The 16,563-nt window shown below is 38.0% G+C and overlaps 1 protein-coding gene across 1 annotated transcript in view; it reads left to right on the top strand.

Annotated features, from left to right (window-relative positions):
- LOC130239330 (CUB and sushi domain-containing protein 1-like) overlaps window positions 1–16,563 on the top strand; it is a 551,687-nt gene that overhangs the window by 490,990 nt on the left and 44,134 nt on the right. The window contains exons 46-49 of the mRNA XM_056470435.1: window positions 2,766–2,939; window positions 5,097–5,285; window positions 10,716–10,889; window positions 12,097–12,279. Of these exons, the coding sequence (XP_056326410.1) occupies window positions 2,766–2,939; window positions 5,097–5,285; window positions 10,716–10,889; window positions 12,097–12,279 (720 nt within the window). The remainder of the gene's footprint in view (window positions 1–2,765; window positions 2,940–5,096; window positions 5,286–10,715; window positions 10,890–12,096; window positions 12,280–16,563) is intronic.

Genomic DNA, 16,563 nt, shown 5'->3' with positions numbered 1-16,563 from the left:
TGTAAGTAATAATAATTAATAATAATAATAAAATAATCAAAACATATTATTGACCATTTATTTACAATGAAACTGCTCCAGATGAACAGATTTAGTAATTTGGGGTTGTTGTTTTTTGTATTTACACCATGGCCATATTCAACCCCACACGAAAACAAACATTAACAATATACCAGACACTGTAAAAGCTCATTCTCAGCCACTAGACTTCTCTGACAGGGTATTTGAGTGTCATCAAGTTACAGATGTGAAAGTATGTTGTGGGACTACTATACAGGAGTTATTGTTATGAATTATAGATAGCGAAATTTAGCGTTCTTTTAACTTGTTAGCCAACACTCAATTTTAGGAATTTACACCTACCTAAATTTAAATAGTAACAGTTCCTGACTCCAGTAAGCTGCAAACACAACCTGGGTATCATTGGAAAGAATACACTTTGAGCTTTACTGTGGTAAAAGAGGAAGTTACATGTTGAAAAATATAAAAAGTTATATATAAAGAAAAAACAATTGTATTATGTTTAATATTTCCATATACAATCACAGGAAACATTAATGTAATGTCCTAGAATAAATATGACTTGAAAGCAAAGTGTTTCATTAAATTTTTTTTTCAAATTGGATAAAGATAGCATGCAAAATGAAATTTCTGAGACTATATTGGTGTCCTTCTTTCCCTCACAGTCAGAGGCACTTTCTCAAAAGTGACCTACCCAAATTTAAACATTTACAGTTGCTGTATAATTTGGTCTACATCCGCAGTTTCTGTATCTTTAGAAAGAAGACACCCTGGGCTTTATTAACGCTCAAAATGAAAAAAGTTATAGATGCTTAAGTAATGTAAAAAAATGCACTGCACTAAACATTTTATTATTTCATAAACAAATATGTGAAATCCTGGACCAACACAGAGAAATAGTAGGTCAAAAGCCACACATCTCCTGAGTATATGTTTTGAATTTGATGGCAATATCATGCAAAATGAAATTTCTGGAATTATTTTTATGCTGGCTAAAGGGTTAATGCGTGATGGTACAGCATAAATTCCATTATGAATGTATTAAAACATATGCTTGTTTGTTGTAAAAATTCATAATATTGACAAAAATACAAATTTGTGCATGTTGTAGATGATGCTGTTGTAGATGGTGAATTCTGGGAAATGTCAAATAATATGCAAAGAACATGAAAAAAAAAGTCTATCGAGATACATTAGTTAGCGGTTTTGTCGTAAAAAAACACAAAACCAAGAGAAATTTCATGTCGTTGAACACAACTTGATCGATTAAATTTCATGACTATATAATGAACCGCTGTGAGCCTTGGGTTGCAATCAGGGCTTTACATTAACATCCACCAAATTTGGGTAGATTTCAGCAGTGGCGGGTAAGACACACACTCCCACTAGCCACTTTGGCTGGTTGAAATTTTTTTTCCTAGATAATAATTCTTAAAAGCAGGGTTCGACAATAAGGATGGTCTAATATGCATCCAAAGGCGATCTTAGAATTGAGAAAGCAACATGACTGACAAAAATAATTGCGTTCGCAACTTCACGCGAGAATAGCAGGTATATACCGAATGAGAGGATAAACAGCTGAGGTGATGCATGCAACTATTTATAACGCGTGCACGCTCTCGTTTGCTTGCGTGAAGCAACTGTGTCTCGAAACACAACTGATGATTCCCCGCAGGAAAGAATGTTAAGCGTTCTATATAAAGTATGTTTAATGTGAGTCTAGTTCGTGTATCTGTTAAACATTTCTACTAGTATGTGTAATTTTTTAGTAATTATCTACTTAAAGTCAAAAATGCAGTGATAGGGTATATGCCCGAGCTAGTGTTGTTCCCATACTGATAAACGTCCGGTGACCGGTTATTGTTTTTTTCCATTTTATATACGATTCCTTTTACAGCATCGATGTTGTAATGTAATTAAAATACAATCAGGTAAATAGACTTTGGCATTCATTTAGTTGCTCAAGCGTGAAACGAGACAAAAAGGCGTTTACTCGCACGCGCCTGTCAGAATCGGCAGACTAGCGCAGAAGCTCCATTGAATAAACTGGGGTAAAATAAGGGCATACTCACACTATGTACAGTTGCCTTGAACCGGGCCAAAGCACGCTTGTCCTCCCTCCCGTCTCCCCCGACGGCCCACACTCACATTACAGTCGGGACTGTGGACGCTTACGTTGATGCGATGTTCAGTAAGCGCTCTCGCTCAACACAGTGGAGTTTTGTTTAGTTATATTGTTTTAGTGGTTTGATATGCAGTGACGCTCAGTCAATCATTTCGCCGAACAGATCAGCCACTTCTGACGCTCATAAACAATCATAGAGTCCTCGTGCTGCAGGAGTTAGGAGGTTTGCTGAAGGTGCGCAGCTTTCGTGCAGTGAGGGGTTTGCGTCTTTAATAAACCATGACAGTTTGCATTCATTGAACAGAAAGAATGGTTAATAAATCCATATGAAATAGTTCCTTGGAAGATTTTTGTACAATCTGAGACCCACTTTATATCGGATATCACTCAGCCAGTGGAGATCGCTGATTTTTAAAGAAAACAAACCTTAAACGCTCCGATTTTGCAATTGCAAACAGTTCACCGGAAGCGCTTAACCCAGGTTACTGGCAAATTAAAAGTACTTTTAGCATGCTTCAGCATATACCCTATTACTTTATCTTAAATGGTGTTTAATGTATCCTAAACAAGTGCACAGCTTCAAAAAGGATATCATTGACTGTTCTCCCTTTCTAAATAGCCATAACCTGCGGCCATCCTGGAAACCCTGCAAACGGCCGGACAAACGGCAGTGAGTTTAATCTTAATGATGTGGTCAACTTCACCTGCAACACGGGGTATTTGTTACACGGTGCGTCCAGAGCACAGTGTCGCATGAACGGACAGTGGAGCAGTCCTCTACCTGTATGCAAGGGTAAGAAACTCAATTTGACTGTATTTCAGATGCTTTGTGGGCAGCCTGTCCCTGGCCGAGAGTCTCAGCGGAGATGCTGCCTTGAACAGCATCTTGTTATGCGAGAAGCTCCTTAGTAAGGCTGTTTAACACCCACAGCTCATGGGCTTAGCATTAACAGAGCGAAACCAGCATCTGTGCTCAGCAGTCTGAGTCAGCCGGTGAATGACAAGAAGCAATGTGCAAATAATTCCCCATGTGTCATTTCCCGTCTTGAAGTGTCGATTTGAAAGTCAAATGGGTCTGCAGCAACCCGTGTGACATTGTGGAATGCTTTCTGACATTAAGTAGGAGTAACCGTGCACATCTTGTCACTTTAATGTTTAATTGAAGTGCAAAGGAAGTTGTTGATGGTGGCCTGGTGAAATTGAATCGTGACAGTAAATGTGACGGCGGGTCAATGCATCTAAAATGGACAATTCGCTACTAGAGCCTGGGGACAAAGCACTCAGCATGAAGAAAAGCTGACGTGCCTCGAAGCAGATGTATTGTTTCATAAAACAAGGCCAAAATTGGACTGATTTAGCATTGACTTTTTGCTAGTATTTTTGGTGTCTGTTTATATCTTATATCTGCTTATATCTATATGTTCTTTTTACTGTCAGCAGCTTTTGTCTCTTTGACAAAAAAAAAAATGTATTTAATATGCTAGTATAAAAAATCTTACTTCATTGGTGTGGTGTGTACACACTGTAAAATAATGCAGGGTTCCACACAATTCATTCATGTTGTCCCAACACAAATTGATTAAGTTAACACATTTAAATGGGTTGAACGTACAACAATTAAGTTGTCTCATATACATACACACAGTGAAGTCAGAGTTATTAGCCCTCCTTTGAATTTTTGTGACAGATCAAGGAAATTTTCACAGTATGTCTGATAATATTTTTTCTTCTGGATAAATAAGTAAAGTAAAATACTATTTACTGTCATCATGGCAAAGATAAAAGATATCAGTTATTACACTCTCAGAAAAAAGGTACAAGAGCTGTCACTGGGGTGGTACCTTTTTGAAAAGTACATATTTGTACTTAAAGGGTCCTTATTAATACCTCAAGGCTACAAATAAGTACCTAAGAAGTACAAAAGAGTAATATATACTTATATATACCTTTGTGGTACCAATATATATCTTTTAAGTACAAATAAGTACCTTTCGAAAAGGTACCACCCCAGTGACAGCTCTTGTACCTTTATTTCTGAGAGTGTAGAAATGAGTTATTAAAATTTTTAGAAATGTGTTGAAAAAATCTTCTCTCCGTTATACAGAAATTGGGGAAAAAAATTAACAGGGGGGCTAATAATTCTGACTTCAACTGTATATAAAGCTTTGTCACAAACAATTGTTACTGCTTTCCTGCTCGTACAGTCATGTGACAATTAAGCCTTATTCTTTCACTGAGCTGTGTCCTTCTGATTAGACATTTATTTTCAGGAAATAGATCAAATCATCATGCCTCCCAAAAAAAACACCAATAACAGGTGCCAATTATTAATTTTAGCTGCTTGTCCACCCACTTTTCCTCTCCCAGGGGGCTTATTTGAGTGCCAAGACACTGACAGCTGCCACCGAGGCAAAGCAGTCCAGTTTATTTCCCCTGGACATGGCTTCAACTTATGCCATTTTTTTCCCCTTAAATTGCGAAGAGCAGTAACTGAATTTGTTACTTAATAGCCGACACAGCATGCCAAGAACCGCATGTAGTGTACCCAGTTCAGAAAATACAGAAATATGTATTATGACCACATCTGTCAAAAATCCATGAAGAAATTCATGTTTGCTGCAGTAACAGATATATCAACTTTGGATCAGAATCCAAAGAACAATGCATTCCAGGTATGCACAGGACAACAAAATATTCTTGTCTGAGGAAGTGCAGAGATAAAAGGTAAAGAAAGTTCTGACAGAGCACAACTCAGCCCTTTATAATCCATATCTTCAAAAAGAAAGTTCAGTTTTGCGCTTTGCAGTTGATTGAAATTGCTCCAGAGGCTGCACCAGTGATCCTACTGTTCAGCCTCCTCCATTGATTTTTTTTCTCTCTCTGTCTTTCCTCACTCTTCCAGTGTCTTTCCTGTCAGACATTAAGCATCTGGCTGTTTTTTATCTTGCAGTGGTAAACTGCTCTGATCCGGGCTTTGTAGAGAACGCCATTCGTCATTCTCAACAGCGCTACCCTGAGAGCTTCAACTACAGAAACACCGTGATATATCACTGCAAGAGAGGCTTCTATCTGCTCGGCTCCTCTGTTCTCACCTGCCGGTCAAACGGATTCTGGGATAGATCACTTCCTAAGTGCCTTTGTGAGTGATGGCCTTGTGTTTATTCCAATGCGCTCTTGTCTATTGATACAGTGCCAGAAATGTGTTCGGTCAGTCAGTCAGTCTGTCTGTCAGTCAGTCAATCATTCAGTTGGTCAGTCAGTCAGTCAGTTAGTCAAACAATGAGTCAATCAATCAATCAATCAATCAATCAATCAATCAATCAATCAATCAATCAATCAATCAATCAATCAATTAGTCAGTTAGTCTTTCAGTCAGGTCAATCAGTCAGTTAATCAATTAATCAGTTAGTCAAATAATCAGTCAGTGAGTCAGTGAATCAATCAATCAACAAATCAATCAATTAGTCAAACAATCAGTCAATCATTCAGTCAGTCATTGAGTCAATCCTTCAGTCAGTGAATCAGTCAATCAATCAATCAATCAATCAATCAATCAATCAATAAGTCATCAGTCAAGCTACGGTCACACCGGGCTTTGTGTGTGCAAAATTCTGTCGTGCAGCGCTGCGAAAAGGGGCGGGATTAAACAAGGTTATTAGACATTTTAAAAAGCCAGCGATTGCTCCATATTTTACATTTCTGTCCAGAGAGGTTGTGTTTTGATCCTTGATGGTCTCACGCAGTCAAGCGATGCGATTTCGCAGGTCATAGTTCACCAAGCTTGAACTTAGCACCGTAGCAACATGCGAAACTTGACGCATGACCCTGCGTTTCCGGTCTGACACATTAGCGTGTGTTTGAATGGAAGTCTATGGGAGGAAAAGTCAAGCGTGACCGCAGCTTTAGTCAGTCAGTCTGTCAAACAATCAGTCAATCAATCAATAAATCAGTTGGTCAGTCAATCAGTCAGACAATGTATTAGTGAGTCAATCAATAAGTTGGTCAGTCATTTAGTCAGTTAGTCAGTCTGTAAGTCAATCAGTAAAACAATTAATCAGTCAGTCGGTCAAAAAATAAGTAAATCAATCAATCAATTAAATCAGTCAGTCAAACAACCAACCAATCAATCAATCAATCAATAAATAAATTAAACAATCAGTCAGTCAATCAATAATTCAGTCATTTCATCAATCAGTCGAGTCAATTATTCAATCAATAACTTCATCAATTAATTAGTAAGTCAATCAATAAATCAGTCATTTCATCAGTTAATCAGTCAGTCAAATCAATAAGTCAGTCAGTAAATCAATCAATAAATCAGTCATTTCATCAATTAATCAGTCAGTCAAATTGATAAGTCAGTCAGTAAATCAATCAATAAATCAGTCATTTCATCAATTAATCAGTCAGTCAAATCAATAAGTCAGTCAGTAAATCAATCAATAAATCAACCAATCAGTCAGTTCATCAATTAATCAGTCAGTCAGTCAATCTGACAAACAATTAGTCAGGGAATCAGCAAATCAATCAATCAATCAATGAGTCGGTCAGTTAAACAATAAGTCAACCAATCAATCAATCAATAAGTCTTCCAGTTAATCAGTCAATCAGGCAAACAACTAGTCAGTCAATTAGTCATTCAGTCAGTTCATCAATTAATCAGTCAGTCAGTCAATCAGACAAACAGTCAGTGAATCAGTCAATCAAACAGTCTGTCAGTCAGTCAGTCAGTCAATCAATAAGTCAATCAATTAAATCAATCAGTCAAACAACCAACCAATTAATCAATCCATAAGTCAGTCAGTCATTCAATCAATCAGTCAGTCAGTCAGTCAGTCAGTCAGTCAGTCAGTCAGTCAGGAAATCAGCAAATCAATCAATCAATCAATCAATCAATCAATCAATCAATGAGTCAGTCAGTTAAACAATAAGTCAACCAATCAATCAATCAATAAGTCTGCCAGTTAATCAGTCAATCAGGCAAACAATTAGTCAGTCAATCAATCATTTAGTCAGTTCATCAATTAATCAGTCAGTCAGTCAATCAGACAAACAATCAGTCAGTGAATCAGTCAATCAAACAGTCTGTCAGTCAGTCAGTCAATCAATAAGTCAATCAATTAAATCAATCAGTCAAACAACCAACCAATCAATCAATCAATAAGTCAGTCAGTTATTCAATCAATCAGTTAGTCAGTCAGTCAGTCAATCAATCAATTATTGAGCCGGTTGGTCTGTCATTTTTTACTTTATTATTATTATTATTATTATTATTATTATTATTATTATTATTAAATATTTAATGTTTTGCACTAGAATACATATAGAGTCACACTTCCGACAGTGTGCTGTGATTTACTCTGCCAAAGGTAACATGAATTGTCAGCCTCTCTGAAGTCATCTCTGAGAAGTTGCATCTCTAAATTCGTCTACTTTAAAGATTCACTACTACAGCCGTAAAAGACAGGGCTGTTGTAAACAAGACAATTACTGCTCTCAAAATAGTTAGTCAGTGTACAAATAAAGACGGACATCTTTTGGCATCGTAATGCATGTTTGATTTATGACGTTGAATCTCATTGGTGTGGATATTATGGTTTTGAGTGTATTTTTAACTTCACACATTGAATTTTAAATGGCAGGTTAAAAATACTTTTCAAAATGCATCTCACAACCTTTTGTGTTTTTTTCCATTGTATTGCTCTCAATCTATGCGCTAACTTTTTTCAGCAAATTACTTTAATGAACTAATTTATAATAGTAAAGTTAACAGGGCTAGTTATGTTAATTAGGCAAGTCATTGGGCAACATTGGTTTATCATTTAGCCAATCGAAGAAAATAAAAAAGATAATTATATAAAATATTATAATATTTGGCAAATTCTGTCTTGAACTTACTTTTATTAAACTAGCACAGGGGTGTCCAAACTCGGTTCTGGAGGGCCGGTGTTCTGGAGAGTTTATCTCCAACTTGCTTCAATACACCTCCCAGAAAGCTTCTAGTATATCTAATAGGAGCTTGATTAGCTGGTCAGGTGTGTTTGATTGTGGTTGAAGCTAAACTCTCCAGGACACCAACCTCCAGGACCGAGTTTGGACACCCCTGAACTAGCATGTTACAACCCCTGGGTAGTCTAGAGGAGTGGGGTTGCACACTTTGATTGAGGACTTGGTTAAAACAGAAACCAAGAAAAACTCAATTTCATTTATTTTTTAACCAGATTACACAGGCTTCTCCCAAAACATAATACAATGATGTACAAGAGATATCATTGTCGAAATAAAATAATTCCCAGCTTTTATTTACCTTTGAATAAAAAGTGGGATGTCCAAAATTATTCATACCCAAACTGTCAGTGTATGGGAAAATCCAAAGTTTTACACCATTCCAAATAGTCCAAGCTGTTCTAAAGCATCCTGATTCATTAGAAACAGCTCTTTTAATCAACTCAATAAGTGAAAAAAAAGCTCTCCGCTGTTGGTTTGTGGACAGTCATGGCTAAGATAAAAGAGGTCAGTGAGGACCTGCGGCTGCACTGGCGGCTCACAAATCAGGAAAGTCCTCTAAAGCCATATCTGAATGTTTTGAGGTTCATGTTGATGAAAATGAGATGTGCGACTTCCTTTGTATAATTAGCACTTCTTGAATGAACTTTTCTTGTTGAACTGCGGAATTTCTGCTTATTTGTAGGTCACTTTGGACAAAAGTGTCTGCTAAATAATTAAATGTAAATATAAATGGATTGAAAACTGAGCAATACATCAAAATTCTTAACAACACCAGGCAGTCTGGGCACCATTGGACATTACAGCATGAAAACGACCCAAAACAAACAGCAAAAGTTGTGACGAAATGGTTAGCAGACAAAAACAGTTTTGCAGTGGCCCAGCCAGAGTCCTGACTTAAATACAATGGGGTATATGCACACGGACTTTTACTTTCAGCCAGCCAGCCACAGCGCTTCTGGTGAACTGTCTTTCCATTATAAAATTGCCACGTTTAAGGTCTGATTTCTTTAAAAATCAGTGATCTTCACTAATAAAGTAGGTCTCAGACCAGACAAGAAGCACTACATTAAATTACATTTTCCCTCACAAAGTCTTTTAAATAGGACAGTTTATTTTACCCAAGCATTTTCAGTAGAGTTTCTGCTCTCAGCTGCTGATCCTGATGGAGCTAGCGGTTTTTCATCTTGTTTTATGCTTGGAAAACTAAATTAATGCTTAAGTCTATTTAACTGAATGTATTGTATTTACATTAAAACATCGATGCTGTAAAAGGAACCTTATGAAATTGAAAATAGTCACATTAAGCTTTCACAAGAAGTTTATTATTGGCTGAAAAACACTAGGTGTGCATATACCCCATTGAGAATCTGTGAAGGAAGCTAAGGATCAGGGTGACGGCAAGAAGATCCTTCAACCTGAAAGAGTTGGAGTTCATCGCTAAGGATGAAAGGGCAAAATATCAGTGGAGACCGGCAAAATCTGGTTTACAATTCTAGCAAGTGTTTGTTGCTGTAATAGCCAAAAAGACTTTTCTATTGATTATTGAGAACGGTTTGAATAGTTTTGGACATTCGACTTGTTGTTCAAATGCAAATAAAAGCTTTTTAATTATTATTTTTTTTTAATCCACAGTGATGCCTCTTGTTTATTGTCTTATTAGCTGATGTCATTTCTGGCCAAAAAAAAACAAAACGTTCTGGTTGAATAAAAGTAACTTTAAGGGCCATTTGCATGATATTTAACATGAAACTAATCAGATGGCGCTCTGTGGTGCGGCAGAGAAATTAACCGTGTCCTGAGTCGTGGCTGGGCGCTGCTGACAGCCGCCGACTTGCGGCGCCAGTGTGTGTACCCTGATAGAAACCTGTGTATAGAATTCTGAAATGTATGGTGCTGTGTGGCTCTACGTGGCGCGCTGCAGAGCGGCGCTTCTGGTGTGAGACCTGCTTTAAAGGGAATGGCAGCTGAGACTCTGATTGGTTTATTCTCAAAACACATCCATATCTCATTAAGAGAATAAGCTCAACCCTGTTAGACCATGCGCTAGGGCGCAGAGGGTATTTTTCTGTCCTTGAAATAGTAAAAGTGGATTCTGACTCACCCTTAATGCTTTTGCGCCCTGCGCTTTAGACTTTGCGCCTAGATTGTTAAAATAGAACCCTAAGTCAGAATTTACAAGGGGTATGAATAATGTCAGTTCTTTTTTTATTACAGCAAAGATATATTATGGAATATTGTGAAAATGTCCTTGCTCTGTTAAACATCACTTGGAAAATATTTGAATAGAATAAAAATTTCATGTGATCAACCAATTAATAATTTGATCACAGTACAAAGTATGCAACACTTACCCATCCAAAAAAAATCCAAATTAAGCAAATAAATACCAAAATACACGGACCAAACAGCAGTTAAACCAATCAATAGCTAATTTTCGAAAATATATTCATTTGTTTGTTTGCTTTGTCATACACTATATGTGCTGTTAAAAAAATTTATACTGGATGCTTTAACTTTGAAGCAGTTTTAGCATCTCATTTCATTCTGCTCTGCTCCATAGCAATATCCTGCGGTGATCCCGGAACACCGCCGCTTGCTCTCATGTCGAGCCAGAAGTTCACTTACCGAGCTGTGGTCCATTACTCCTGCAGCCAGGGCCGGACTCTGTTGGGGAACGGGACGCGTCAGTGTCTGGAGGACGGGCGCTGGAGTGGCTCGCCACCCTACTGCTCAGGTACACACATCAGCAGGTGGCAGCGCCTCAGGGGGAGAGACTGCAGACAGGCCAGCCAGCTGATTTTTAAGTCCCTGTCTGAGCAACTCAGCTTACTTCAGATTTAAGTGTCTGTCCGTGCCCAGAGAGATCTTAAAGTTTAAACAGTAACTGCTGTTGACTTCGGTCTAGATGATTCATGCTTCATGGAGCCTTCTTTATTGTGTGTTTATGTCCTTTTATTTATTTTTTATATATATGAAGAGTTCAGATGCAAAACCAAAACTCATTTTTTTCACAGATAACTGTGTGTATGTTCAATAATTTTACTTTAATTGCAAAGAGTAGGTTCTTGTCATTGCGTTCAAGATGAAATAATTGAAAAATGCTCATTTTAAATATTGTCTGGGGTCACCACAGCGGAATGAACCGCCAACTTATCCAGCATATTTACGCACTGGTTGTCCTTCCAGCTGCAACCCATCACTGGGAAACATCCATATACACTCATTCACACACATACACTACGGACAATTTAGCCTACCCAACTCACCTATACCACGTCTTTGGTCTGTGAGGGAAACCGGAGCGGCTACACGAATAAGGGGAGAACATGCAAACTCCATACAGAAATGCCAGTCGAGGCTCGAACCAGCGACCTTCTTGCTATGAGGCGATTGTGCTACCCACTGCACCACCACGACACCCGCACCTGAACTCTTCATAAATAAAAAGAATGTAAACAACATCACCCTCAGTGTGTTTCCGAAAACCATTGCGCTCCCTTTGTAGTTCATTCATTCTTTCATTTTCTTTTCAGCTTAGTCCCTTTATTAATCCAGGGTCACCACAGCGGAATGAACTGCCAACTTATCCAGCACATGTTTTACACAGCGGATGCACTTCCAGACACAACCCATCTCTGGGAAAAATCCATACACACACAATTTAGCCTTCCCAATTCACCTGTACCGCATGTCTTTGGACTTGTAGGGGAAACCGGAGCACCCGGAGGAAACCCACGCAAACGCAGGGAGAACACGCAAACTCCACATAGAAACGCCAACTGACCCAGCCGAGGCTTGAACCAGCGACCTTCTTGCTGTGAGGCGACAGCACTACCTACTGCGCCACTGAAAGAAAAAAGAAATGAATATGTTTCTGAAGCTGAGGCTGTTTTGGATCAATAAAAATTACATTGTTGTTGTTGGTTTTTTCTAAATTTCAGGTGATAATCCAGGATTCTGTGGGGATCCGGGAATTCCTTCTCGCGGTTCTCGTCTTGGGGAGGAATTCAGACATAAAAGCCTTCTAAGGTTCACGTGTGAAGCCGGCTATACACTGATCGGATCTTCAGAACGCACATGTCTGCAGAACGGCTCTTGGAGCGGAACTCAACCTGTGTGTGATGGTGAGGCTCACTTATTTACCATATATACAGTTGAAGTCAAAATTTTTAGCCCTCCTGTGATTTATTTTTTACCCCTTTTTTTCAAATAGTTCCCAAATTATGTTTAACAGAGCAAGGAATTTTTCACAGTAGTCCCTAGAATATTTGTTTCTTTTGGAGAAAGTCCAGGCTAGAAAAAAAAACTGTTTTAGGGGCCGATCACACCGAACACACTTTTACGTTCTAAAAACACAAGACACCACACTGCCTTTTTTGTTGAAAAGAAAATAGAAGGTTCGTTTTTTTATGTCACTAGGCAGTGACGTGATCGGCTGTGTATTGTGCGAGAGTGTTGCTGTTGATATTGGTATCTTTTGAATATGGAATAATATTGTGATATTGAAGATTTGAGAAGTCATACAACTCCAGATAACTCAAAACAGCAACCACAAGTCTCTCCTCCATCTTCAAAAGTCTCCATCTTTACAACACAAACACTGCTGTCACCTCACCTGAAACCCCGCCTCTGCTTTCATTTGATTGGAGAATGAAACAGACGCGACTGACGTAACATGCTGTTTCTGCTCAGAGTTGACTATTTTCAACTGCGAGCGCAGGACGCATAAGCAGCGCGCAAAACACTCACAGCCATTAGAAAATCATTCAAAAAAGGCACCTCTCAATGCAAAAAGCACGTTCTGTGTGATCGACCCCTTAATGAGCAATATCACAGGCTGCAGGCCAAGTGCCTTAGTGACCCACCAGTGACGATATACAGCCATATTGCACTGCTACGAGTGTGATATTGCATTTATACAGCAGTTCGATGGCATAATCATGTGTATAAGAAAGAAAATCAAGCGCGGAGAGTGAAAAAATATCTTTGTATGAGGAACTACTTTCTTCCGTTTATTCACATCTGCAGCTGACGTCAGAACAGCAGAAACCATTGCTACCTCACACACATGATTTTAGAGCTAGTATTTGAATGATTCTCTAGCATAATGTCTAAAATGATGACAAAACAGGTGATTTTGCTCACATTTTAAGATTGTAAGGCTGAACGGCATAATATGCCGGAGATCACAATAATTAATGCCGAAAAAAGTCAAGGCAAAGCAAAAACTACCAGATTACTATGGTATAAATACTGCACTACAACATACAAAAGAGAGAGATCGACTTAGATCATCACTTACCTGTTTTATAATGATTTGATCAGCTGTAGTTTGGAATTACGCTGAGTTTTTCTCCTCTAAGGGCTTATTATACGGCCTCTGTCGCCATCTTGTGGCAGAACGTCAACTGTCTATGCTCTGCTCAGTATGACAGGTGGATGGCTGCCGAAGCGCTGACTCTCCAAAATTATAAATATTTAAAACAGGCACTATCCTTATAAATAAACTGCATAGTTGCAATTTAAACAACTACACTCTTGGCTAAAAAGCCTCAAAAGTACATTATGTTGTCCAACAGCTGCAATATTTGAGTGTATTAATCTGCTGTCACTCTATGTGGGAGGAGTAATACAGAAGGGTGAGGAGGCTGTACGAGTGCTGTTATTGCAGAATATCGCGTTGATACCAGCCAATCAGATTTCAGAACCAGACAGAACCAGACAAAACCATTTTAAAGTCAATATTGTTAGCCCCCTTAAGCAATATTGTTTTCCGATTGACTACAGAACAAACCTTTGATTTAGCTAATTACCCTAACATTCCTAATTAACCTAGTTAAGCTTTTAAATGTCACTTTAAGCTGAATATTAGTATCTTGTAAAATATCTAGTAAAATATGTACTGCCATCATGGCAAAGACAAAAGAAATCAGTTACTAGAAATTAGTTATTAGTTATTTAGTTAATTAGTTATTAGAAATTAGTTAACTATTATGTTTATAAATGTGTTGAAAAAATATTCATTACATTCAACAGAAATTAGGGCAGCACGGTGGCCCAGTGGGTGGCACAATCACCTCATAGCAAGAAGGTCACTGGTTCGAGCCCTGGCTGGGTCAGTTGGCATTTCTATGCAGAGTTTGCATGTTCTCCCGGTGTTCGGGTGGGTTTCCTCTGGGTGCTTTGGTTTCCCCCACAAAAAAAAACATGTAGTATAGGTGAATTGGGTAAGCTAAATTGTCCGTAGTGTATGTGCGTGTATGGACGTTTCCCAGTGATGAGTTGCAGCCGGAAGGGCGTTTTTTCATTCATTTTCTTGTCGGCTTAGTCCCTTTTTTAATCCGGGATTGCCACAGCGGAATGAACCGCAACTTATCCAGCACGTTTTTAGGCAGCGGATGCCCTCCCAGCCGCAACCCAGCTCTGGGAAACATCCACACACACTCATACACTACGGACAATTTAGCCTACACAATTCACCTGTACTGCATGTCTTTAGACTGTGGGGTAATTGAAGCACCCGGAGGAAACCCACGCGAACGCAGGGAGACCATGCAAACTCCACACAGAAACGCCAAATGACCCAGCCGAAGCTCGAACCAGCGACCTTCTTGCTGTGAGGCGACAGCACTACCTACTACTACGACTACTGCGCCACTGCGTTCAGCTGGAAAGGCATCCACTGCATAAAACATATGCTGGATAAGTTGGCGGTTCATTCCGCTGTGGTGACTCCGGATTAATAAAGGGACTGAATGAACAAAAATTGGGGGAAAAAATATAAGTGGGTGGCTAATAATTCAGGAGGACTAACAATTCTGACTTTAACTGTACCTGTAGTAAGACACCCATGGTAAAATACACAAGGGCACTGCTTTGCTCTTGAGCTTAATTTGTTCCGAAAGGCAAACATCCCTTCAAGCGAACTGTGTCCTAATGAGAAAAATACATGTTTTTTATTTATTTATTTTAGTTTGTGTCCTTAAAAAGGCTTTATTTTAAGTAAAACCAGCTCAAATTACAGCTTGTACTCTTGTTTCTGAAGCTCTCGTAACCTGCTCGACTCACTCTTTCCCAGGATTGTACACTGTAATTAGTGTACAATTGATCTTTTGATGCTAGCTGGCCTAAAAATCGGTAATTGCCAGTTAACTCAAGGAGTCTGGTTAGTGGAGGCACACAAAAGCGCCTGTCATTAGCATGGTGCGTAATGATATATCACTGCAATAAAGATTTGTGAATAGAGCACTCTAGCTAACTGGTAAATGGAAGTACTCGACGATTTGAAATGTTTCAATGACTAAGCATTTCCTTCAGCACGTAAAAGTCGAAATCTGAAGTATTAATTGGATGTTGTAGATGCCAGTGATTGCAGTTTAAAATGTTCAGTTTTGTTTAGGTATGGTAATTCAAATGTAGCTTACCTTTATTCCATAGTCTCTTTATTTATTTAACCTAATGTATTCTGATTCTCATTGGCCTGGAAGGTATGTAGTAAAATTGGTTAATGCACAGGTGCTTCAAGTCAGTTTAACATATCAATAAATGTGATACGCATAACCATAGTAACACAGTGACAAGTGCTGAATTCTTCTATGTACATCCAACATGCATTTCTTTATTAATATTAATAATACATGTTCAATTAGTATTATTTAAATGAAATTGTTATTAATAAAATAATAAAAGTATTAATCAAATAATTGGTAACACAAAAAAATGGTCCATTGGTTAATGTTATTTAATTTTATAGCGTTAGTTCATGTTAGTTTATATTAACTCATGGTGCATTAATGCTAACAAGCACAACATTGGATATTAATAATGCATTAGTAAATGTTGAACTATGACTATTAAATGCTTTACTGGATTATTGATACTTAGTTAATGTTAGTAGACACATTAACTAACATTAACTAATAGATCATTATTCTAAAGTGTTACCAAATAATTTAAATATGTTAAATATTTAAATTCATCCAATTAAAAATTGTTAATATTATTATTATTAGTAGTATTATTATTATTATTATTATTATTATTATTATTATTATTATTATTATTCCCCAGCAAACCCCAATTACATTTTCTTCAGGAAATTTACATATCTAGTTACAATTATTATTACTTTTCTTGCAGGTGACCTCATAACTCTGTCTTCTTAAGATGCACGTCGACTTAACAATTACAGACATGCAGCTGAACGCTATTGGTTTACAGAGAAACGTCACTCGCTCGTGCACAAGCCAGGAGAATGAAAACAAAGGAAGCGCCATTTTCAAAAACACAGCCGAGACAGTACATCATAATAATATATACATATAATAACAAGCTGTGGTTGACTTGAGCTCAAACAAACCTTGTCATCATCTTGATGAACAGCCACAAAGCCAAGAAGAAGAGCAAAA

The sequence above is a fragment of the Danio aesculapii genome, chromosome 13 (assembly GCF_903798145.1).
Source record: "Danio aesculapii chromosome 13, fDanAes4.1, whole genome shotgun sequence".
Classification (NCBI taxonomy): domain Eukaryota; kingdom Metazoa; phylum Chordata; class Actinopteri; order Cypriniformes; family Danionidae; genus Danio; species Danio aesculapii.
This window is presented reverse-complemented; position numbering and strand designations above follow the sequence as displayed.